The sequence below is a fragment of the Anneissia japonica genome, unplaced genomic scaffold (assembly GCF_011630105.1).
Source record: "Anneissia japonica isolate Jap-2015-1 unplaced genomic scaffold, ASM1163010v1 scaffold287925_len434832_cov202, whole genome shotgun sequence".
NCBI classification, from domain to species: Eukaryota; Metazoa; Echinodermata; class Crinoidea; order Comatulida; family Comatulidae; genus Anneissia; species Anneissia japonica.
This window is the reverse complement of record NW_022701900.1, coordinates 134,118-159,391: the sequence shown is the minus strand read 5'-3', so window position 1 is coordinate 159,391 and position 25,274 is coordinate 134,118. Positions and strand designations below refer to the sequence as shown.

General features: G+C 34.8%; 2 protein-coding genes across 4 annotated transcripts in view; one reads left to right on the top strand and one right to left on the bottom strand.

Annotated features, from left to right (window-relative positions):
• Nucleotides 1–184: 184 nt before the first annotated feature.
• On the top strand, nt 185–12,979 carry LOC117103751 (nuclear factor related to kappa-B-binding protein-like). Its single transcript, XM_033244360.1, has 15 exons — nt 185–341; nt 976–1,489; nt 2,079–2,212; nt 2,476–2,671; nt 3,431–3,546; nt 3,901–3,931; nt 4,178–4,367; nt 4,591–4,794; nt 5,542–5,758; nt 5,919–6,199; nt 6,329–6,477; nt 7,113–7,224; nt 7,961–8,188; nt 8,907–8,974; nt 9,396–12,979. The coding sequence occupies exons 2-15, from the start codon at nt 1,007–1,009 to the stop codon at nt 12,582–12,584; spliced, it is 5,598 nt and encodes a 1,865-aa protein (XP_033100251.1). The 5' UTR covers nt 185–341; nt 976–1,006; the 3' UTR covers nt 12,585–12,979.
• A 9,563-nt stretch (nt 12,980–22,542) lies between these two features.
• Nucleotides 22,543–25,274, bottom strand: part of LOC117103734 (ATP-binding cassette sub-family G member 1-like) — a 43,964-nt gene continuing 41,232 nt past the window's right edge. For all 3 annotated transcript variants that reach the window (XM_033244336.1, XM_033244337.1, XM_033244338.1), the window contains 4 exons: nt 24,846–25,014; nt 24,542–24,642; nt 23,870–24,028; nt 22,543–23,132 (listed from right to left, as the gene is read on the bottom strand). In XM_033244336.1, the coding sequence (XP_033100227.1) occupies nt 22,785–23,132; nt 23,870–24,028; nt 24,542–24,642; nt 24,846–25,014 (777 nt within the window). In that variant the 3' untranslated portion in view covers nt 22,543–22,784. The remainder of the gene's footprint in view (nt 23,133–23,869; nt 24,029–24,541; nt 24,643–24,845; nt 25,015–25,274) is intronic.

Genomic DNA, 25,274 nt, shown 5'->3' with positions numbered 1-25,274 from the left:
GTTAAATCAAAAAGCCACTTTGGCCCTCTGACCGATTTTTATGCCCATGTCCCCTGTATTATATGATTATATCAAGCCAGTTCACAGAGTTGGTTCTTTTTTCAGGCTTCAAGGGAACCACTGAGAGGTCATTATGTGCGAACAAGGCGGCCGTGCATATAACCATTTCCGGATCTCAGACTTTCCCTCCACTCCCACAAAGACTGAGGAGGGCGTCATTTTCATTTATGAAAACAAAACAATTTCCCTTTGATTTAGCGTTGGTTTCAACACCTGATATATTCCTTATTTTTCTCAATTCTATTAGGCTACCATGATGTAGTGACAATTCATGTAGGAAGGTATGTAAAAGTGTGTTCTTGTTTAATGGATTACAAGTTGATAAAGTCTTGAAACCTAATTTAATTTTATGGATTTTCTGGCTAGGGCCTAGGCCTAGTAGTAGTAGTAGGGGCCTAGCTAGGCTAGGCGGCTAGGCCCTACCTACCTAGCCTAGGCCTAGGCGTTAGGCCTAGTCAAGGTTAGGCCTAGAGAGAGGCACAGCTAAGTAAGTACGTAAGGCCAAGTCCAGGGAGGAAGGTGGGCGCTGTGCTCATAATAATACCTACGCTAGCATCCATGGGCCTTGCCTAAAGAGTAGTAGTACAGGTCTTCCTCCAATTAAAGAACATATTTGCGACCAGAGTTTCCATGGCCTTTAGCAGTTCTGTCTGGTCTCTTTATTTAGAATAAAAGCGATAAAAAAGACATTTGTTGATATGGGACCACAGAAAAGTTGTCTTTAATTGGAGGGGTCTTTAATTAGAAGGAGAATTGTACTTAATTGCTTGATACTTGCTTGATGTTTTTGGGTTGGTCAGTAAGCTTTATAGCTATGACCCATCCAAAACTTGTTTGATGATTCATATTTACCATTGGAATTAGGCTATGGCGCGCCTATACCCTAACTTCCTTTTTTTACACCTTTGTGTTTAGACTCTATAAAGGTTAAAGGACAGATTGAAGAATGGAGAGGTCAAGTATGGGCACAGATCAAGGAGCTGAAACAGAAATGAAGGAAGATAAAACATTGATTGAAAGAAAGAGAGAAGAAGTAGGAGAAAACATTGTAATAAAACACGAGGTAGAACAAGAAACTAAACAAATAAAAGGACATTCTCCAACCAACCTATCGATAGAAAAGGATTCAGAAGAGAAACAGTCTCCCTCAGAAAAGTCAAATGTTATTCATCTTGATAAACAACAAAAGAGAAAGCGAGACACAGATGTAAATGATGAAGAAAATAACCAATGCGATGTCCAGGATCAGAATCAACCAGAATCTAAGAAAATCAAGTCATTAGCAAAGACTAGAAAAAAACAGATCAAAACTGATGATAGCAAAAAGGATACAAAAAAGGAGGAAGAAGAGGAAGGAACAGAACCTAAATTTGAGGCTTGTCTGCTTGGGAAAGACAAGTTGTTGGTACCAGTAGACTTAGCACAAGATGTAAGCAAATCAAATAGTTAAGAAATAGAAAACTAGACTATAAATTACAATTCATTTAGGAAGTATGAACCTTTCTGGAGTGTCAATCAAACTTATTAACTGGCGAATCAGAACAGAGCAAGGAATAACAAGCACACAGCCAAAAACGCACGTATTTGCGTATATTTTAACACTCATTTTCTGAGATCTTAGCAACAATATGTAAGGGTGGGGCTTAATGGAAAGGTCCATCATGCTGGCAATGTCAGTTAGGGGATAAGAGTGCATTGGAATGATGGTGGGGAAAAATTATAGGTTGTTTTTATGTGAACTCTGAACTCATTCTACAACAATAGTCATCCACTTTGCTCCTACATTATTGGCTGCTAACATAGTGGTATAAAGAAGTCTATGTACTGTATTTCCATGGTCAATTAAGTACTCGTTCCTCCCAGCTAGGATAAGAAATTACAGCAAGTGTTTTTTCTAGAATATATATTTAAGGGTAACGCTGTCTGACTGGGGCCTGAAAAATTCTGGCAGATGTCAGTGGGATCCTCAACATTAGTATATAGTGTACTCTTGAATTAATATGTTCATACTTCCCTAGATCACAATATTTAGGCAAGTAATGAGCCTGGAAACATGGAAAAACTGTTTGAGTGATGAGGACAGACAAAATCTCACAAAACTTCTTCCAGTCTTTCCGGAAAATGATGAACATGAAAAATCTATAACAATTGAGTAAGTATTGTTTGTTTTAAAAACTATTATTATTATTTGTAGCAGTCCATAATTTTAACTACTCATTTATATTGTAATCGTGTAATCTTGTCTATTTATTTTAATGTACATTTGAACATATTCTTTAATTGAATTTGTGCAATGTAAATTAATAAATTATTATTATTATTATTGAATTCCATAGATCTGTTTTTAAGAGACAAAAATAAGTTGTAGGTTTTTTTACAGACATATTTAATGAAATGCTGTGTATTCTTCTGCAGAAAACTGTTCAATGGTGAGGATATGAGATTTGGCAATCCGTTGACTCAGTTTGGCAAGAAATTAGTCAATGGATTCCTAAACCCAGATATTGCAAAGTATGTGAAAGCTAGCCAGAGGGCTAAGTATCGGGAGTACAAGTTCCAGCAACAAAAACACCACCACAGACTTCTACAGGACGTATTGGTGTCAAGACAGGTTCTAAAAATTAGATTTTTATTGAATGATAATATATTTATTATTTATTTTAACACATTTAGCATAAATGGCATTGTTCATGCATACCATGTTCTTACAAATGGTCCATTTTCTAAAAGAAACTTATAATATAATATTGATAAGTTCAAATTTTATTTGGAAAAGTATATTGTAATAGCTGATGATTAACATGATTACTAATATATGAAAATTAATTAATATTATTAAATAATATTGTTCCTTATTGAAACATCAAAGAATTGTAATTGTAAAAAACATTTGATCAGCAACTAGGTATTATTTCATTTAATGTTACTCAGTACTCAATAACTTTATTACCATATCTAAGATGTGTTTTACTTGTTGCCTGTGAGTGTCCTCTGCTCCAAGCTATTTGGCTGCCATGGATATGTCCTGTTTTGTCGAATGTAGGTCAATGCAGTCACTGCCTGACTTAACCCTCAATATATGGCTTGGTCTTAAAGCATTGTCTTAATTTAATATAGAATTCTCTTTTTTGTTTTGTCCAGTTAAAGTTTGTCAACTATTTAGATAGTCAATAACAACGACTTGTTCTGTTGACTTCAGAACGGTTAAGAACTTTATTATTATTTATTATTACTGGGTCCTGTTAGAGAACAGTAGATTAAAACAGAATTGGCTCCCACTCATAAATTAGAAATGAATTAATTAAAAAATGACTGTTTGCCACTCATGAATTGGTAGTTCCCTGAATACAGATTACAATTTTTATTTAAGAAATTACTTGCTGCAGCCATGACTGTTGCACCAGAACAACCTATTGTAGTGAAGCGCCCTCAGCCGTCAAAAATGCATTTGAAACTGGAGAAAAAGACCAACAAGCGTTACAAACAGTAAGTTGTCAATCAAAAATCTATCCTTATCACCCATATACATTTTCATTCAGTCTCCCTCCAATTAAAGACCACCTCTAATTAATTACAAATTTTCTGTGGTCCCAAATTGAAAAAATGTTTTCTATCTATGTAATTGTAATTATAGCATGGAAACACCGGTCTCGGAAGTGGTGTTTGATTGCAGGGAGACCTGTATTCTCATTAATTATCCTTATTATTTATATAATTGTGTTTATTACACTTTCTTCTCTGCAATAGAAGTTCATAATTTTTTTAGCAATTGCTATCATGTTGTTTAATGTTAATCCATATACTGTAGATGTTTAATATTGATCTTAATTTTTTCAACAGGATATTAAGGGAGTGTCATGAAGAGGCTGGGGTAAGTGCTTGTAATATATATTCACACATGCTCAGTTGAAAAGCATTGGTCGCTTGTGAATTTGCACCATAGATTGTTTCCCATTTCAAAAATTTAATTATGTATAGCAACAACAATGATATAATAGTATGGCTGCAATTCAAATGCATCATAACTAAAATAAATAATGAATACATTTTACAGTTTAGTATATTTATTGGAGTGGTTTGTACTCATGAATATTTATCATCCTTCTATCCAACCAAGGTGTCCAGTTCGTCCTCGGATGAAGACAGGGATGATGGTTATCAGCAGGTGTTGCAGCAGCCAAAAGTTAGCACAGAAGATTTATATTGCTCATTCAACCCTTTCCCAGAGTTCCCCCCTACTCCGCTAACCCCACGAGTTCAGTCCACCTATGCTGTCAAACCTGTTCCCAATGAACCAACCAAGAAAGGTAATTGTAAAAAATGTGACAGCTATCAAGTTATATCATTTACATTTTTATGCATTATTAATTAAAGTTGAATTCATATTTTTTATATTTTTATTACAATCTGTGAAAGTAGCACAAATAATAATAATAAGCAATTGAAATTTTGTAGTCTGTGTTGTATTTTTAATATTTTACTATGACTGGTAGTTTGGTGTTATAATAATTTTGTTCTAATTTATTTAAGTTGGAGCACAGATGAATGTAAATGATCTTCGAATTCATTCTCCTGCCAAGGTCACAGAGTATGACCTGTCACTTGTCATTGAGCATCATCGTAAAAGGCGTGCACGCTTGGAAGAACACGCAGAGTTAGATACAAAAGCAGTTAAACTGCAAGATGTGATCGCAAGAACATATATGCAGAAAAAATCACCCATAGGTACACCAGGTAAGAATTCTATACTCCCCTTCTTGGGTCTTCACTCTTGCCCATGCTTAGCTCTCTTCGGTTGCTTATTATCATTATCATGCGCATTGTGACCATCCTCATAATAATCATTATAAGTCAATTGTCACAACACTACTGCCACTCCAAATGTTGCTTTCCTATCCCCAACCATGCACTAATTTTTCATTAGTGCACAGACAGTTTGCTTGATCTTTTTAGGGTTTGTGTGCAAAAGGTGAAAACAACTTGTACAGTATGTATCGTGCACCATAATAAATTGTATGCTATTGTTTTCACACTTAGCACTATGACGCGCATCTGCAGAAAGAGAGAGAGAACAGACATTTTCCCAATCGCCAATTTTGTTGACAAGTGATGTAATTTCTTCCGTAAAAGTTAATACATCGTACACTAGGAGAAAATTATTATACTTAGGTTAGACTTTATGCATTAAAAAATGTTTTCATGCATTAAACCTAACCTTTGTATTATAATTTCCTGCTAGTATACAATGCACAAGTATATTAATTGCTTATTAGATTATACCGCTACAGTAACTGTCCCATTAGCCATTGGCTCTTGAAAACACTTTTTCGTCATTGATAAATACTGATTGATATTGTATCAGTTGACTACCACTACTGATTATGTTTACTGAGAGATTATACCAGCATACTAAACTACACTATAATGTGCAGTGCTGTGTATAAATGCCATATTTGTCTATATTGTTTTTATTCGTACTAGTTCAACCCACATTACCTGCTTTGCACCACAAAAAGAGGAAAAAAGAACGAGAAAAAGAAAAGTTAAAGAGGAAGAGACGCAAGTTTGTTAATCCTCTTGATATGATGTCGTTTAATAGACTTGGAGAAATTTCAAGTCTAGATAAAGTTACACCACTTCAAAAACAAGCAACAAGTGAAGACGCTCCAAAGACACCTGCTCAGCTCACAGCTAAGTTGTAAGTTAATATTTTTATTGTTTCAGTAATGTGACAGTTTTAATATATTTAGGCCATACAATTAATAGAAATGCATACCAATTATAACACACACAAGTCTGAAAACCTATTCCATTTGGGTCTTTTTAAAATTTCAATATTCTGTTTAATTTCTAAACAGCCAACCATATGGATTGTATGCAAATTTCTTCAGTCTTCTTCGTGATTGGTTGACATCAAACCCAGAGAAGCGGATGCCTCAAAGTCGTCTGGAAGAACGTGTTGACGTGTGGGAAAAGTCGCCAACAAGTATGTTGAATCATTGGTACCCCTTGAAGCAGTCGTGGAGTAAAGCATTAAACGAAGCTTTAGTGTACTTGAACAGGGATCGTAAAGGAAGCCTACCACTTGTGTCTCGTGCCCAGTTTGTTCCGGGAGAGCCTCTACATTGGACATGGATAGGTATACAGAGAACATCATTGTTATGAGGGAGGAGGTTTGCAGATTTGAAATTCCTCAGCGTACAGTGATGCTATGTTTACACAACATTGCATAATCTGACATTTTCTTTTTTAATTATTATTTTTTTAGGTACTGGGATTGGTGATGGTGATGATGATTTGGCAGCTCTCTTTAAACAGTGGTTGAATATTTCTACTGATGATAATATAGCAAGCCCACCAGATGCACAATCAATGGACAAGAAAGACTCAGTTCAAATACCAAGTCCAAGAATGTTAGTGAATTATGCCATTTATTTATATATTTTTAATTTGATAGGTGAATTGATTGATTAAATGATTAGTTTCATATGTATCACTTAAGCCTCTTTTCCAGTAAGTGAAGTTATTCGCGCGAATTGAAAGCACGGTTCATTTGCATTCACAATTCTATCAGAGTTTTTCGCTTCAGCAGTTAAAATTCTTCCTACTTTTTGCGAAGTGAAAAATTGCGCAATCAATGTGAGCTCATGAAGCGAACCAAAAGTTTTGATTTGCACGAATAAATTTGCCTAGTAGATGACAGGCTTGATATGCTCATACGTATATGTACAATTAATTTTCACCATATTGAATTTTCTTCTCATTTTCTAACATGAGCACTGACTGGTGGACACCAGTGCTATAGAAGTCACTAGAATTATTATTTATCAGTATTTTTCTAAATTATTTGTAGGAACGGATAGCAAGTTGAGGGCGTTTCTATGATCAATCAATCACACATACACGTTTACAATTTCCAGTTTCTTATTGGCCAGTGATTCGATCATCATATTCTTGGTATCCGGATTGGGATTTTTTTCGTATGGACGCACGGCAGCTAGCAGGATCCAGATCCTGTCTCTTATACACATCTAGATGTGTATAAGAGACAGGTCGTAGGCCCGGTGAAGGGAGTATTTGGAAAAGAAATGTCACTAAACCGAGCAAGGGAACACTCATTGCTCGTCTCAAAACGACCACCTTATGTTACTATTCTGAGTCTTGGTAAGTCTGTAGGATAATTTGCACTACAATTATAATACATAATGCAAATAAAGCTAGAGATTAAATGTTATATAGTCTTAAAAGTGCTGTTGTCATTTCTTATATTAGGTAGTTTTCGTCGCGTTAACCACGTTAACCTTAACCTTAACGTTAGTACCCAACATGCAGCGCAATAGCTCCTCCCCTTTTGTAAACAAATTGAAATACGCATGCACAAACCCGTAACTAACGTATGTCGGGCACGTAAATTCCTGAAAATTAACGTACTCCGCAATGCAAGATGAATAAATTAGGACGTCATCCATTAACGTTAAGGTTAACATCGCGCGGCGAAAACTGCCTATTATTCTATTGCAGAATAACGTGGCTACACTTTTTATTCATCATGAGTATATAATTACACAACACCGGTCACTTATATTGTGGCTAGGATGTCAAGAGAAGTATTTCTAAATGCAGTATCTATGGTACAAAAAGGTGTAATGACAGATGTAATCAACTGCTTATTTTTCATTACAGAACAGTACAGCAGTACTTTGTCAGATTTCATAATGAGTTACTAATAGAAGCTAAATTGGATTGGTCTTTTCATAGCTATTTAAGATTCTAAAGTGAAGTATGAAATGGTGAAGTTTTCTATTTGTGTGTGCATAACTGGTTGTGTTCTAATTAAAAGTAGCCTATAGAAGAAGCACTATCCCAAGAACTTCAGTTACTGACTATTCTTTCTCATCAGTTCGTGACTCAGTTGCCAGGTTACCAAATGGAGAAGGAACGAGGGCTGAGGTATGTGAACTCCTTAAAGACTCTCAGTTCCTGGCGGAAGCTCCAGATGTCCAGATAAACACGGTTGTCAGCGGTGCCCTCGATAGATTACACTACGAGAAGGATCCGAGTGTGAAGTATGATGTTAATCGGAGACTGTGGATCTATCTGCATAGAGGGCGCTCTGAGGGTGAATTTGGTAGGTGAACCTATATATTTTTCAATACTTGATTCAATGAACAATGTACAGTATATGTTTTCTTTGATGATGTGTGGAAATAAATGAATAAATGAAAATGAAATGAAAAATATTATTTAAGTTTGAGAATAACAAGTTACTGTTAAATAACAGTAACTTGTAGAAATATACGCCACTGTATGATTGAAAAAAAACAACTTTCGACCACTGACATCAAGATGGAAAAAGAAAAGCCTATCTAAATAGTGTATTAGAATAGGCCGATTCAGTACAGCATTAGGCCTATTCTAATTCACTATTTAGATAGGCTTTTCTTTTTCCATTTTTATGTCAGATGTCAAAACAAATTTTTTTACAGTGGTGTAAAATAGTCTTTTAAGAACATTTTCCAGGAAAAATTAATGTGATATGACCCTCCGTTATGGAGTTATGAATTTTTAAATAACATGAGGTCAAGAATTTAGCCTCAAAGCTTATCTTATTTTTGTTGGTTATGCACCACTGACTTACAGTAGATTGATTGTGCTTATCAGGCTCATTAGCATAACAATAACACACATAAGGCTAATACAAGTTAGATGGCTTAAACCAGCCAGCTTCCTATCCTGGTAACAGTTATAAGTCCTTGACTAAACAAGGTAAAATCAAATTTAAGGTACTTAAAAAAGGTCCTAAAGCTTAGGACTCATTCAAATGTGTTTTTATAACTACTTAACAGAACGTATTCACCAAGAGCATGGAGCAGCAGCGAAAGCTAAGAAAGCATTACTGAAGCAAACTAAAGTGGTAAGTAGTGCCAAGACTATAGCCTGGTTCTCATGAGAGCCTTAGTATCCGGATCGGGAGCTAACCGTTAGCACTTGCGTAAGAACGCCCGATTGGTCTGCGCTAACCATTAGCAGTATCCGGATACCGCTAACGGTTAGCAAGTGCCATCGGATAGCAAGTTGAGGGCGTTTCTATGATCAATCAATCACACATACACGTTTACAATTTCCAGTTTCTTATTGGCCAGTGATTCGATCATCATATTCTTGGTATCCGGATTGGGATTTTTTTCGTATGGACGCACGGCAGCTAGCAGGATCCAGATCCTGCTAACTGTTAGCAACTATGTGAGAACATAGCCTATATGTGATAAAATGTTTTCATGTATTATGATGTTATGTTTTTTTAAAAATGAATATGTATTTAATTTCATTTTTAGAAGTCAGTCATCAAGGAAGCTCTGATGAAAGCACCACAAAACCGGCCTCCTAGTGTTATGAGTGACAGTAGCAATGATAGTTTAGCAAGCAGCGGTATTGCATTGGATATATCTCATGGTGCCTCTCCAGTAGCATCCATGCTTGGACATCAATTACCATCAAAGAACTCTCTTATGCAGAGTCCAGGATCCATCTTGCCAGTTACTATGCCCAGTCAAATTTCTGTTGGTAGTTCTCGTCTCAGTATGTCCAGCAGTGGAAGCTCACAGAAGTCTAGCCAAAGTTCCTCTGGAGCGCAAACAGTAGCCCAACAGCTTGCATTAAATGCAGGAAAAGCAAAACAACTTCAGTTGAGTGCCTCACAACAAGCATCTCTACCTTCCATTCAAGCTCATATCCTGTCACAGCAGACACAGCTTGCTGATAATCCAGTGACCACAGTTGCAGCTAAAACCTCTTCTTTACCCCTTTCCAGTATGTTATCTCCTCTTGGCAGTGCACAACATAGAGCTATGGTTCGAATGGCTTCAACAGCCCAAGGAAATTTGACTGCACTGGAGGTTCTACAGACACAAGCTCTTCATTATCAAAATCTTAGAATGGAACAGCCATCAAGTATAATATCAACAATCCCAACCCAGACTAAAGACAATCAAGTTAAAAACCAAACACCACACCTCAACACTGTATTTCCACAAGCCCTGAACCAAAAGAAGGAGAGTTTACCACAGGTGTTGCCACACCAGTTGAATATTGCTCTTGCACTTGCAGGACTCCAAGGCAGTGCATCTGCAGAAGGAAAATTACAGAACGTTAGTAAAACATCATCCCCAAATTTGACTCATCAGGCTGGTGTTAGTCTCTTAGCTGGTGGTACTATGATTCACAATATTTCTAGTACAGCTCAAGAAGGGAAATCTGCTCAAAATACTTCTGCTGTAACTTCACTTGTGCAACACCAACAGAAGGCCACCGCTTCACTCCCTGCTGGTGTGACAAATGTATTTGCTACATCTGGTGGACAAAAAATGTATGTTCTTGGAAGTAAAGGTGGTGCTCCAGCAGCAATTCAACTTACTAGTGGAAAGGCATCACCTATAATGAGAGTCACAACACCACCATCAGAATCCAAATCCAAGCAAACACCAGTAATTGGTAGCCAGTCTGCAACAATTAGTGCTATTGCTGCTGCTCTTGGCTGTAAAGGTACTACAACAAATCGCAAGCAGGCTACAGTTAGTGCAATTATTCAGCAAGCTAATCAGAGAGCACAGGTAAATTTACAAGCAGCTCAGGGTGTAATACCAAAAGTAAGGGCTTCCTCCCCACTAACAGAGAGTCCTTCACCAGCAAAGCAGACCAGAATTCCCCCAGTTTCTACATTGTTTAAACAAGCACCAGGGGATCATGTTCATGGTAGTGTAAACGTTTTGACTTCACTGGATGGAAAGAAGCCTGCTAGCGTGCCAGTTTCACTCTTTTTACAAAGCGCCCAAGCTGGAACTCTTGAAAATCTTGCTAAAGGGTCGCTACCTGTTCTCCACGGTAGCATGCCTACCAGTCTTGGTCAAGCAAAAGGAATGATTTTTCAGATTCCTGGAGCAAAACTTCTCCCAGCTAATTCTAAATTAATAAGTAACATGACGGCTGGCAGCAGTGGTAAAAACTCACCGATTGTTGTCTCAACTATTCCTAGATCTGATAGTGCTGTATCCAATAGTGATGCACTGTCTGGTTCTCCTAAACCGCATGTGGTGATGGCTGTTCCTTTCACAAGCTTTCATCAGCAGTCTGCAAAATATGCTTCATCACTTGTGTCGTCGACAGGCACACATTTGGAAACAAAGGGCACAATTCCTTCATTTAGTACATTCTCTCAGGCAGTACAGACTGGAAATAAACTGGGTCCAATCTCCAATGTAGCAATATCCAGTGCTTCGGCAGCTACTCCAATTTCTACTGTGATACAACCAGTTTCTATTATTAGACCATCCATGTCTCAGACTCTTCAAAAACTGTCAATGGGTCATGTTGTGTCTGGAATGTCATTAGCCCAAACCAGACCAACTGCATCTATAATGAGGTCGACAGTCAGCCAGATACAGTCAGTACAAACTCCATCTGGCGTAACTTTTACCCAAAGTGGATTAGGAATTATGACCACATCTGAATCAGCAGCTTCATTGGCTAAACTGAGACAAACATCTAGTGTTCCTAGTACTGAATTCAGTTGTGGTAATGTTCAGACTGTACCGCACACTACACATCAAACTGGAGTTTCTGTGGCTAAGGCCATATCCCTGATAAAGACAACATCTTCCAGTGTTACAACTGTTCCATCACAAACACTCACTTTTCAGAGAGGATTTACACATTCAGTTCCGAGGATGCCTCCTCCTAAAAGTGTGCAAACATCCAGTGCACAACCAGACCCACGTAACAAGACTCCAGCTTTGGGGTCACGATCCAGTATCACTGAGGTTAGGTATCCAGTGACTCAAGTTATATCAAAGTCACCTTCAGACTTGAAACTTGCTCTTGGCCAACCTAGTAAAAAATCAAGTCATGTTGTGACAACTATTCCACTGTCCACTAAGGCTCTTGCAATCACAAGGTCTCAAGCAGGAACACTATATTCATCCACACTGACACAACTACCATCATCTCTGCAAACCTCTACATTGACATCAACTGCCTCCAAAGATATATCTCCAATTAAAACAATAAATATTGACCTCACAAAACAAAAAATAACTTCTTCAGAAGTTCAGCCAGTAATTCTGTCTTCTGAGAAGCAAGCTGTAGCAATTGCACCAGAGGCAACACAGACAAAATCACCTTTACCTTCATTGCCACCTCGCCAAGTAGTAGCTACCAGTGCTGGAAATTCACAGGCAGCTGTTCCCACAGTCGCAAAAGTTCCTGAAATTATTGTTGTTAGAAGCTCATCTTCATTACTGGATACATCAAGTGTGACTACCACATCATCCAAAACTTCATTACCCATAGCCAAAACTCCACCAGCTTCTTCAACTGGAGGGAGGAAGTCACCACGTCTGGCTGCTGCTGCAGCAGCTGCTGCTGCGGCAGCTGCAACCGGCCCTGCAACTGGAAGTCAAGGAACTGAACAGAATAAATCGGGGATACAAAAGGGTGCTAAAAACAAAGATGCTGATAAGAAAGTATGAACACACTGGAAGTTCATTATTAGTAAATTTTGTCAACGAAATTGGTATGTAATGAAAGAGTGGAATAAACCTACCACGTAATAAGTTTTAGGTTCAACAAAATTAGATGCTTTTTGTGTAACTAAGATATATTGAGCCATTTTAATGGACAGGAAGTTGAAAAGTAAGAATACAGAAATCATGATTGTTGAACTACAAGAAATTCCTTGTCTTCTGTACTCATTTTTAGATATGGAGTTCCATTATTTAAAGGACAGTACAGGGTATTGATCTCAATACAAGGAATAATGGTACTGTATATCCTTGCTGATGTTTTACCACCTCCCTCCCCTCCCCCCAACTTTTTTGTTTTTGTATAAAATTGATCAATGTAATAAACAAGACTAATCATTACATGTGATTTCCTGTCATTATTTGGTTAATGGTGGTACATAGGTTGCGCCAGCAGTGTAGGGGAATGGGTTTTTCCCCCCCCCCCCCCCCCCCGTCGGTCAAGCCTGGACACCCTTCTTGCCTGACGCACGACTAGGTCGTCAGATCAGAAATTAAAAAAATAATTTGCCTATTTATACGTTTTTTTGAGTGCCAATCCATAATATTGTGGACCCCTCTGTCGGACATGTTGTACCACTTGTCAGCAAACTTCTGGCGCTGCTGCTGCTGCTTAAGCTCTGTCCAGATTATTAAATTTTCTTTGACAAAAAATGTTGCATGCCCATATATAGTCATGATGTGCCCATATACTGTATAGTCATGATGTGCCTGTAAATGGTCATGATGTGATGTCATCATCACCATATTTAGGCATGTCACATGTTTTTGTCAAATAAAGTTTGAGTTGGAAACTACTTCAGGGAGATAATAAATAATAAGAAGAATTTTGCAATTTGTATAGCGCCTCCTGTTGGACCAACCTCGAGGCGCTTAACAACAACGGAAGGAAACGGACAAGAAAAGTAACCATAAACCTAGACTAACATTACTCTAGACGGCTAACTGAACCAAACCAAACCAACACCGCACCGTTTATCGGAAATTTAAGGCGCGAAGCCCGCACTCACAGGTGCTCAAGTGATGGCGGTGTCTAGCTAAACAGTTAATGGGAAAAGAAAGAGTAAATAAATAAAATAGTGGTAAAAAGTGTCTTAAAGAATTAGTGAGCAATTGTTACAACACTTTGTACAGTAGAACCCCTATAATTAATAGAGGTGTCCAATGAATAGGGTATCCCTATTCAGTTGACACTAACCAAAAATGCGAAATTGTCCCCTTAATAGGGGTTTTTGGCATATTTTCATACAACGATGACATACATTCTGTATAATTTTATTTTTATTGACATAATCAGCTAAGTATAATTAAAACTAATTTATAGCAACAATTTGCAATGAAAACATTTCATTTATCCTGTAATATGAAATCAGAACTATGGTTTCCCATCCTCAAAATCTGGGTTTCAGTCCCTCGCTGTACTGTACATTTCGCTTGTGTCTTTGAGCAAGGCACTTTATCTACATTGCTTCTCCTGTAATCACCTGTCTTGTCGGGCTCGTAGGTAGACCATACAGGCCTGTATGGTACATCCTCCTAATTTCATCAAATATTCACTGCATGGGTTCTCTTCACCCAGGAATATTAATCGGTACCTGGTGGGGTTGCCTACTCCTGCGATGTTTAACAGCAGCAACACTTAAAACATGAGGACCCAATGACCAGAGGAAAATAAGCGCTTTGTATCTACAAAGAAAAGGTGCTGTATAAATTATATAAATAATAAAATGTTCTCAATATTATTTCATGATGCAATATTAATGACCAAATATTCCTTTTTTTATTTAAAATATTGAGCTTTTTATTGGATGAATGTAGCATGAATACAGTAACGATCTAGAATTAATGGTGCATGTTATGGTGTGTATAATCCTATATGAAAGTACACCAAAAATAGAGGAAACGAAATCCCATCATGGTTAAAGGTCAAAATTGACAAGATTGGTTTATATGAAGTAACACGTTTCAGTAGGCGTACAGTACAGATGTTTACTCGGAGGATTCAGGGGAGAAAATTCTGGTTTATTGCTATAGGTGTTAAAATATGAAGTTTAATGATTTTTTTCTTACATTGAGACTGCTGTAGCTGATGTGATAGAATGATAAAAAAATTAAGTGTCCCCTCAATAGGGGTTATTTGACCATTTGGCACACTCAGAAAGAGTCCCCGTCTTTGTCCCCTTAATATCTTACATCAAACAACAACTTCAGACTAATTTCTAGGGCAATTCACTCACATTTTTTTCTATTTGTAAAAAAAAAACGAAAAAAATTGTTTTTATTTTTATTACGCCCTCCGCTGCCTTGAAATCTCCAAAGATAAGATATGTATATTTCTTTCTAATTATATAAATTTTACATTCACCAATAAAATTTTATTTTTATTTTCTCCTCTGTCTGGATGTTTTTGGCAAAACTATTTGCTAAATAAGAAAACAAAATTTAATTTTAATTTTTATTCTGCCCTCCTCCGATGATCTTTAAAAAAAAAAGTATGCGAAACAAGTTTCGCCTAAAATAAACAAATAATTAGTAACTTTTTTGTATAATATCCTGTTTTTATGTCAATTTTTAATGTTATTGTAAGTTTTATTTTAATTAAATTAATAATAATTCAATATTTGTCTTGTAAAATTTTTATAATATTCTGTTTTTATGTCAATTTTTAATGTTATTGTATGTTTTATTTTAATTAAATTAATAATAATTCAATATTTGTCTTGTAAAAATTTACTTTTCAATGTATTTATCTCTTTTTTATACTTTTTTATGTAGTTTTTTTGTATCATATTACATGCAACTTTCCACATCTGTTTTCTGTTCGATGTGGTTTATTTTGTTCAAGGGAGGATGTAGATGGAGTTGTGCACCCCTTCCTTTTCGCTGTTTTTGTCTTGTTTTCTCTTTACAGTACTTTTGTTCTCTGTGCAATGATGAAGCTTAATAAATGACATCATTAAAATGAACCAATCAGCCAGCAAATTAAGTTCAAAGGGCTTCTTTACATATTTAAGTTCTTGCACCATTCTATTCCTCACTACATCTCGGAACTGATCACACTCCGTTCTGCTAAATGTAAAAGGACATTAAGCTCCACTACATCTATAACCAAAGTATCTGTAACCCTTCATGTGCCTACCTGAAGACTTATGGAGAAAGGTCCTTTTCTGTTGTTGGCCCAAGCTCTGAAATTCACTTCCACAATCACATTCAAGTCTCCTAATTTAATGATCTTAAAACGCTGTCTTAAATCATTCTTATTTGAAAATCTCTAATTTTCCTCCACTCTCCTGTTTTGATTTCTTTTTTGTGTTGTTTTTCTATTCTATCACTTGTTTGCTTTTCTTTTCACCATTTTACGTCTCAACCATTATTCATGGTTTTTTTTTCTTTTCGGTTGTTCAGGATAGCGCATAGAGACAAATGTAATTATATGCGTTATACGAATGCACAACCATTAAACCACAAGACTGCAAACAACTTTGAGCCATTTTAAACTTTATTCACTCAGGGGAAAAAAGCATACCAAAAACCAGTCCTTGAGTACATGCTATATTTTGAATGAATTTTGTTCAGCCTTTCACATTTTGTCCTACCTAATGACAATAAAAACGTTTCTACCTTCTCACACACTTTTGTGAATTGAAAAAAACAAATAGATGTATTACAATTTTTGCAAAATATTTAAATAGATCTCTGATAATGATTTGTATTTTCATGGTGAAATTCATTATCCTGGCATGAATTTCTTATTCATATATTTGGTATATATTACTTTATATATATAAATATCCATAGAAATTCACAAAATCAATTATGATTTGACTTAGAAAATCCACAATTCATGTAACACATAACATCATTCATTAAAAAATTATCAGAAGATATCAGGAACAACTGCCAAAAGGCAATAATAAATTGTATATAATTGTATCTTGTTGCATTAGTAAACAAAAGGCATCATATTAAAATCATTTTCTACAAAATATTCCATGTACCCTATTCATTAAAAATTTACAGAAAGTGTAATTACAGTAATACACAAAACCAACAATCAATCCATGATGTTTAACTGGAAAATATGATTGTTTTGCAAACTTTCTTCAAGGCTGCCTGAAAACAAAGACAAATCTAGATTCATGTTACTAGCTCACCATTAATAGATAATATTTTCACATTCACAAAGTATGCAGTTTATATTTACAGTTACACCAGTAACTAAGCACAGAATACAACCAATAGGAGTGGAAAAATGGTCACATGCATAGTAACCCATCACATAAAACTGCCGATAGGAATGAGGTATCTTTCAAATTTAACCCAGCACATAAAACAGCCAATAGAAGACATATTTTCACATATAAAAATGCTGTGCATAGAAAAGCCAGATATTTTCAATTAAATTTCAACCAGTGCTTAGAAGAGCCAACAGAAGTGCTGTGACAGTCCTGAATATAACTTAGTGCATACACCAACCCAACAGGAATGAAGAGGAAACTACTACTATAAAATTAAGTTATATTTTGAAGCAAATACTAAGGACTATGTACAGATTAAGTTCCCGATAAAAATATAAAGTAATAACAGAATATTCCCTTTAATTTTTCAATAGTATCTTTGTTGTTTTTGTATACTTTATGAATGTCCGGACTATACCAAAATTGGAACTAGAAATTGCTCCAAAACATTTTACAGAAAGTGTTCTGTGTCATCAGTAACTTTGACATTTTTGACAGAAGATACAATATTTTTTGCATAATATATATCAGCAATTTAGATACCTAGTCTTTACAACCAGTGGCGTATCTAGGGGGTGCACAACCCCCCCCCCAAAAAAAAATGTTAACTCAAACAAATCACACTCAAGTAGTAAAAAAATGATCTCATATCACCTTATTTTGCGACCTAGTGCAACCTCACTTTACTATCAAGTCCTCATCAGCTCCCTCAGATACGCCACTGTTTAGAATACATCTGTGTATTTAATACTGCTACAAAAAATTCCCTTTTGGAAAAAGTTTTACCTAACGAGACCAGTCAGGCAAATTATTATTTCCGACATTGATGTAATTTAAGTAGTGTATATTTATTTTACAAGAACAGGGTGCTGCGTAAGACGACATCATCAATAATGTTTTCAATTAGAAAATCTATACAAGATCCTATAAATCATGGTGTTATTAAAGGGTGTATAGAAAAGTAAGATCTAGAAAAGTAAGACACAAGATTTATCTTATTTTTCTAAATCTAGAAAAGTAAGATGCAAGATATCTTACTTTTCTAGATCTAGAAAAGCAAGATAAATCTTACTTTTCTAGACACCCATTATTGAACAATGGCAAGATTAAATGAAGTCAGCCCACAGTTTGTTGTCTAGGGACATGTGCCATTACAGTATATTGTGTGCATGTAGTTGATACTTCGCTGAATATAGTCGGTAGGTTTAAATGCATATAAGGATTCTCAATGTATTCATGCTAATGACATGGAGAAGAGTGGACTAGATAAACATTTAGATATCACAACAAAATACAGGATTCTGTCTTCTCTCTTGATTTCTCTATAGTACAAGTACCAAATACAAAGCGAACATATGAGCTGTTGCATCAAAATACATCAGATTATTATCATACATATTAACAGTACAGTACACTAAAAGATGACAGTAATTATTATATAACTTGAAGCCATCAGTAAACTATGCGAGTATAATGTACATAGCTCATTAAGGTTCAATGATTCATCGATAATCCAACATTGAACATCCTGTACAAGTCCAAACATCCACAAACTAAATTCATTACCAGACTTGGGGAGGGGGGTGCGCTGGCCCCAGTCCCCCTCTTTTGGGAAGTTAAAAGAAAAAAAAAAAGAAAAAATTGATCACCCAAAATGCCTCAGAGGTTATTTCTGGGTGTCTAGAAAACAACAATTTCGTGAGGGCATGCCCCCAGACCCCCTAGGGTGGTGTGATCTCGATCGCCCTCACTTTCGGATCCACCCTTTCGGACATCTCTGGATCCGCCCCTGATTACTTTTAATATTCTCAATCTGAACACTTAGTAATGCATTAAAACAATAAATTTATCAGAAAAATCACTATTGATGTGTGTATAAGAGACAGTACACACACAGAGTATATCGATATCTTTATTGTTTTAACCCATAGGTAGGCCTAGATGAAATTGTTCAAGCATTTTCTATGGTAATGCTTAGACTTTTAAATATTTCTTGAGGATCCAGTACATTTGATACTAAAACATGCCACAAAATTAATTGTATTTGGAGTAAGCTTTGATATATGAATAAACCCAGAATCCAGCAAGTATAGTTATTTTGAAGCTACAACAAAGAGGCTCTGAAAAAAGGTATGTACACTAATAAGCATATACAGCTAATAAAGAGTGAGTATTTCTACATAAAATGTAGAAAACCAACAGAAAATGAACATATATGTAATAGGAACCACTAATGTTTGTACGTATAAGTTGAATGTCTCTCATATATGCTGGGAGTATCTAAGATTTTCACAGTAATTAAAATATGCATATTTAATATATGCATATATGACTAGAGTACTACAGGTGTAGCACAGCATCCATTTTAAATGACAAACTGTCAAAACATTTGAGAAGAAGTAAAAATGAAATGAAATAAGAAGAAAGAGAATGAATCATTTACATTCTAAAAATTATACTTCAAATTAAATACCTCTAGTTGTACTATTATTATTGTGAATTGTGAATTAAAATTGGTCCTTACCATAAGCAGCACACATGTTATAATGCTACATCCAATGTGGATTAGTAATCGTTAAAATTTTCTTTGCATTGCTTAATGCTAAAACTTATTTACATTTAATTATCAAACACTAAATTACCACCAGGAGAGATTTTGAAATAAAACTCTATCAAACTAAAATATGGTACATGTCAATTTGCATTGATAATTGGATTGAGGGTAGTTGAGGTTTTTTTTGTGAATTTTTGTTTATCCGTTCACTGAATTTTTCAGCATGTTATTTCTGCCAGTGAACCAGCTAATAAGTAGTCCTTCAAAATAATAACTGATTAAAAATATTATTGCCTAATAATAACTAATAAAATAATAAAAATTTGAGGAATTTCAATAATATTTAGTCCTAATAACTATTATAAGACAAAATATTTTTTTAAAATAAAGCAAACAAAATATTAAAAACATCACTCCTCCTTTTCTGATACTTCTATAATCTTGTAGCCGATCGAGCACATTTTAAATCCACCAATGAGAATGGTTCATCTACTGTATCTGTATATCTGTCTTCAATAGCCAATTAAAATCCTTTTACTACCATCAGATAGCCAGCACATTGTTAGCATATATTTCTATTTAAAATCATATTGTTGACTTAATCTATATAATATGTATGTTTGATCTATAACTCAAACAAGTACAATTTGACATTGCATTGATAGGCATTAAAAGAATGTTAAACCATGGAGACACAATTAGCAATTCAATAAGGATGAATTATCGAGTTGAAAAGCAATTATATATTATACAACATATATAGTATATATATTACATATATAAAGTATATATATATATATATAGGTATATATATAGTACATATAACCATTTTGTATGTTATATACTTTTTTATACTATATTAAAAAATCATATTGATGTTTAAGAATTCAGAATGGCTATGGAATAAATCCCATGACCATGCTATAATTCATACAAAGAGATTTGCTCAAACATAAATTAAGTTTAAAGCATTTGAATCATAATAATTTAAAATTATATATATATATAATAATAATTTGCTATTTATATAGCGCATATTGCATATTATATACTATAATATACTTTTTTGTATAATTCATATTCATGTTTAAGAATTAAGAATGTGAATTTTAAATTATCAGACATAAAATTGAAGTTTAAATTTAAAGCATCTGATTTGCCATAAATTAAAATTTAAAGATATTAAGAGCTTATGAATATTCAACAGACCAAGCACACATACAAGTCCCTGCATATACACATTCTAAATTTTAAATAGCTACTGTCACAAAATAATTAGACTTATCTAATGGTAAGCTCAAATGAGACAAAATCACTGCTTTGAATAGAAGAAACTCAATGTCAAAATCAAACTACCACTAGATTAATTGAAAAAAAAAAAAGATGCCATTGAGCAAACGTATGCATATTGCATTTTCACTGGATGGGAACAAAGCAAAACTAACTATAGTATTATACACATTTTGAGTCATAGAATTATCAACTAAGTTATTTACCATATTGAAACAGGAGTAATTCCTATAGCAAAGTTCACAAGGTTATGCGAGTTAATATATGAGACAGATTATAAATTCCTTTGCTAATACAGATTCTGAAATAGTGGTCCAGCTCACCATTTTCAGAATTAGTTTTTTCCTCCCCAACCCATAAAGGACAAAATAAATATACTCAAATATACTATAGTATGACTTTTGTATATCTCTATGTATGAATGCACAATAGCTGGTAAAATGTTACTGCCTCTAGATAAAATAGTACATATACCGAGATGTAATTACACAAGATAAGCAAAATTATTTTGAATAAATAAATTCTGTACATTGATCCAGGCTGATTCTACTTCGCAAAACAGATACACTTTATAGTGGAGTAAGTCTAACGCTTCTTCTGGTCCTAAAACCATGGGGAGTAGGGCAGTGTAGGGCCCAGTGGGCTATACATCCACATCCACTCCAGCATTTTTGATGTTTAATGGTGTATTTTGCTAAAAATACTGATAGTTTCACCTTAAGATCCGGAGAACCTGGATTAGCTCGTAAGAGCTTACAGGCGTTACACCACTAATACACTTGTTTATATTCAGTGTATACCCATATGCAAAAATCTGTATTGTACATATGATTACATAATATGTAAAAGTGTGGAAGGACACAGTATATAATTATACAAACTTTTATAATGAGGACAAATATGAAAATAGATCTAAAAGAGAATGGGAACACCATTTCCAATCTTGTTATTCTCCCCAAAATAACCAAATTGAATTACTGTATTAAAAAAAAAACAAATGTCAGCAAAAGATATAATGCTCCAGATGATTATTACACATGGTTGGCAGGGTTTAAGATATGAGGGTGGTTTCGAAATTGCTTGGTGTGGCAAATAATTCATAATGTGTGACAACGAATGCAAATCGCTCTCTACACATAAATACAAAACATGTAGTAAGAGTCCTTTCTTAAACATGCGCACTATCACAGTGACATTATTAAATGTACCCGTATCGTCGGCTTAGCCCTATCATTTCACCTCTTTGGGAAAGAGAATGCCACAAGGTTCCATCATCAGTAAACAAAACTGAGAGACAGTACTTTTACCACAGAGCATGTAACTGCTTCACTGACAAACAAATAATGACAATTTAGATGTCTCGCATTCTGATGTGAGAATTAATTTTAAGCCCACATTTATCATCGTGTTCAATTTTAATGATATCAATCTTTGATTAGCTGATGCTACAACGTTAAATGTACTGTAGATATGTCAATACCATGCTCTCCATTCCAGACAGCTATAATGTCATCATCAATAAAACTTATTCAGTAAACTTTGGAAAAACATCACATTATGTTAGATGATGTTAATTTTTTCACTTGATGTTCCCTTTATGCTAGTAGTAGTGCATGTCTCTAGGTGTCTGTTATACACAAGAGACAGGTAAATCGTGCTGCCTAACGACAACACAAGAGACAGGTAAATCGTGCTGCCTAACGACAAAAGCAATATTCTCAGTACCATACTTTTGATAGGAAGCGTAACATCATGCCGCTGCACTACTCAATGGCTTTGTCACATAATCAACATGGATAATCCCAATGATCAGCCATTACATTAATCCCAATTGTATCTTTTTAATCTCCAGCACACATTATACCACACAGATTAATAATAATCTGTATTTAGCTGACAGGGTTACAGACTTAATCTAACCCTTTTGTTTTTTTACAAATCCATCCCTGATCCCTATGTTAAAATACTGACACATAGAATATAGAAATTAAAGTGAATAATCTAATAAAATTTCTTGGCAAGAATACACTAATCTCTTGGATCAACATAATCCCAAACCCTAGCCATCTATTGGCTAACTTTCAAGCGGATTCGCAATGCGATGTACGTTAAGAAACGTAATACAAAAAAGAACGTAAGGAGTATGAGGAAATCAATGTAAACTCTGTTGTTGCTAACATCCAGCTCCTTCAGAACGTCCTCACTGGTTCGGAATATACAATCCTCCTCCCGCTCACAATGCAGGTCGCCACGATCATTACCATATATAGATATGAGCACGCCCTCAAACGAGTAGCGTATGTAGGATATATAAGACATCCATTGAAGGTAGTTTGGTATTGTATTGAAGGTGACGAAGAAACCAGAGAAGAGAAGAACAGGAATACTGCTCACAGGACCCACAAACACAGCCAGCTGCAAAAAATAATCACAAATAATTATGATTAATGTATAAGAAAATCTCAAATAATTATGATTAATGTATAAAAAAAATTACAAATAATTATGATTACTGTATAAAATAATCACAGATAATTATGATTAATGTATTAAAAGAAACAAATAATTATGATTAATGTATAAAAAATCAAAAATAATTATGATTAATGTATAAAAAAATCACAAATAATTATGATTACTGTATAAAATAATCACAAATAATTATGATTAATGTATAAAAAAACAAATAATTATGATTAATGTATAAAAAATCACAAATAATTATGATTAATGTATAAAAAAAAATCACAAATAATTATTACTGCATAAAATAATCACAAATATTTATGATTAATATATAAAAAAAAACCAAATAATTATGATTAATGTATAAAAAATCACAAATAATTATGATTCATGTATAAAAAAATCAAATAATTATGATTAATGTATAAAAAAATCACAAATAATTATGAATGTATAAAAAAATTATAAATTTCACTCAGATCGGTAACAATTGAGACATAAATACAATGGCAACAGCAGCAAGACCACATGCATTATCAAAACTTTAATACTCAACAATCAATCAAAGTAGATTAACATGGCCATATAAAATGTCACATTACTCAACACTAAAGACATATACAAGTTACATTGTTATATCAACTTTCTTTACAGAATCAGGTCAACATGTTGCGATGTAACGTTACCTCCATTGTTGTTGCAGCTGCGCCGATAAGTAAGCCAAGTGACTGGGCAACAAAAGATGTCAATATCGATATAGAGACAAACATGAAAAATCTGCCAGCATCGTGTGGTTGTCCCGTCATGAAGTACACAATGGTGCAATAAATCACAGGCAGTATCACCTATCAATAAAAAATAATTTATTCAATTATCTGATATTGTATACTTTGTTTACAAGCAAACTGTATATTTATATTTCTTCAACCACTGCAATATTTCAGATTAGTGTATACAGTATGACAGCTACATATATGTGTATGTAGCATGGCTGACTAAATGGTGTGTACAATACAGAATAAATTCATTGAAAGTATGTAGCATGACAAATACAGTGGTATTTGTAGCATCTATGTTGTGTGCCATAAACAGCTTGGTCCTTGTAGCATAACCAAAATAATGGTGTATGTAGCACAACTCATTTGTTTATGCTACAATGTGTACTATGTAAATACCTACAAGGTGGTACATTGTAGCAAACCAAGTCACTGTTTTTATGCTACATGACCAACACATTGGTGTTCTGTACGTAGCAAGACTTTAGTTATGTAGCAAAGTGCATCACATACAGTAGGTGTGTGCCATGACCACCTCATTATTACATGTAACACTGGCGTGAAGTAAGTCGGCTATCTTACCTGGAACGGCAGATCTGCCATCGTCTTTGCAAAGTAGTACGCCTTTAAGCTGTACCAATAATTCAAATGCTCTCGTAAAAGAACTTGTATTTCCATTGGAACTACAGCAAGCAAAGAAAAACAACCATGAATGAAAACCAATGAACTAATTTAACCTTATTAAAGGCCTTTACACATTATTGATAGAGGGTTAGCGTTCCAGCAATGACGGTCCCACAAGTGCCGTATTTGATGACCCTAATTAGAAAACTGACAGTGATGGTCCCTGGAGCCCACAATTGAAATAAACTGGACATCTACGTACATGTAAGAACAGTTGGCATCAGAGCAGTGAACATGAGGAATAAGATGGAGAAAAACAGACAACCAGAGTTGTTATATGCTTTGCGGCCATCGTTGCCAATACCCATGTACAGCAAGCCTATCAAAACACCAATGCCGAGATGAGAGAGCAGACGTGTGTGTGTCAGCACCTGTAAGAAGTAAATTCCCAAAATATTCAAATGAGTATAATATACATGCTAAAAAGTATGCGAATTACCATCATTCACATGAGTGTGATATCAATAGTAAAAAATATGCGAATTACCATAATATACATAAGTATTATACATGGTAAAAATTTGCAAAAACCATACATAAGTAGGATATATATATACTGTCTCTTATACACATCTAGATGTGTATAAGAGACAGACCTCAGCCACACCACGGAATGGGCTGAGGCAAGAAA

Excerpts from the sequence above, each read along its gene's own strand:
- LOC117103751 (XM_033244360.1), top strand. The coding sequence starts at position 1,007 with ATGGAGAGGTCAAGTATGGGCACAGATCAAGGAGCTGAAACAGAAATG. Across the intron at positions 2,213-2,475 it reads GAAAAATCTATAACAATTGA|AAAACTGTTCAATGGTGAGG; the intron begins GTAAGTATTGTT and ends ATTCTTCTGCAG. Across the intron at positions 4,368-4,590 it reads CAATGAACCAACCAAGAAAG|TTGGAGCACAGATGAATGTA; the intron begins GTAATTGTAAAA and ends AATTTATTTAAG.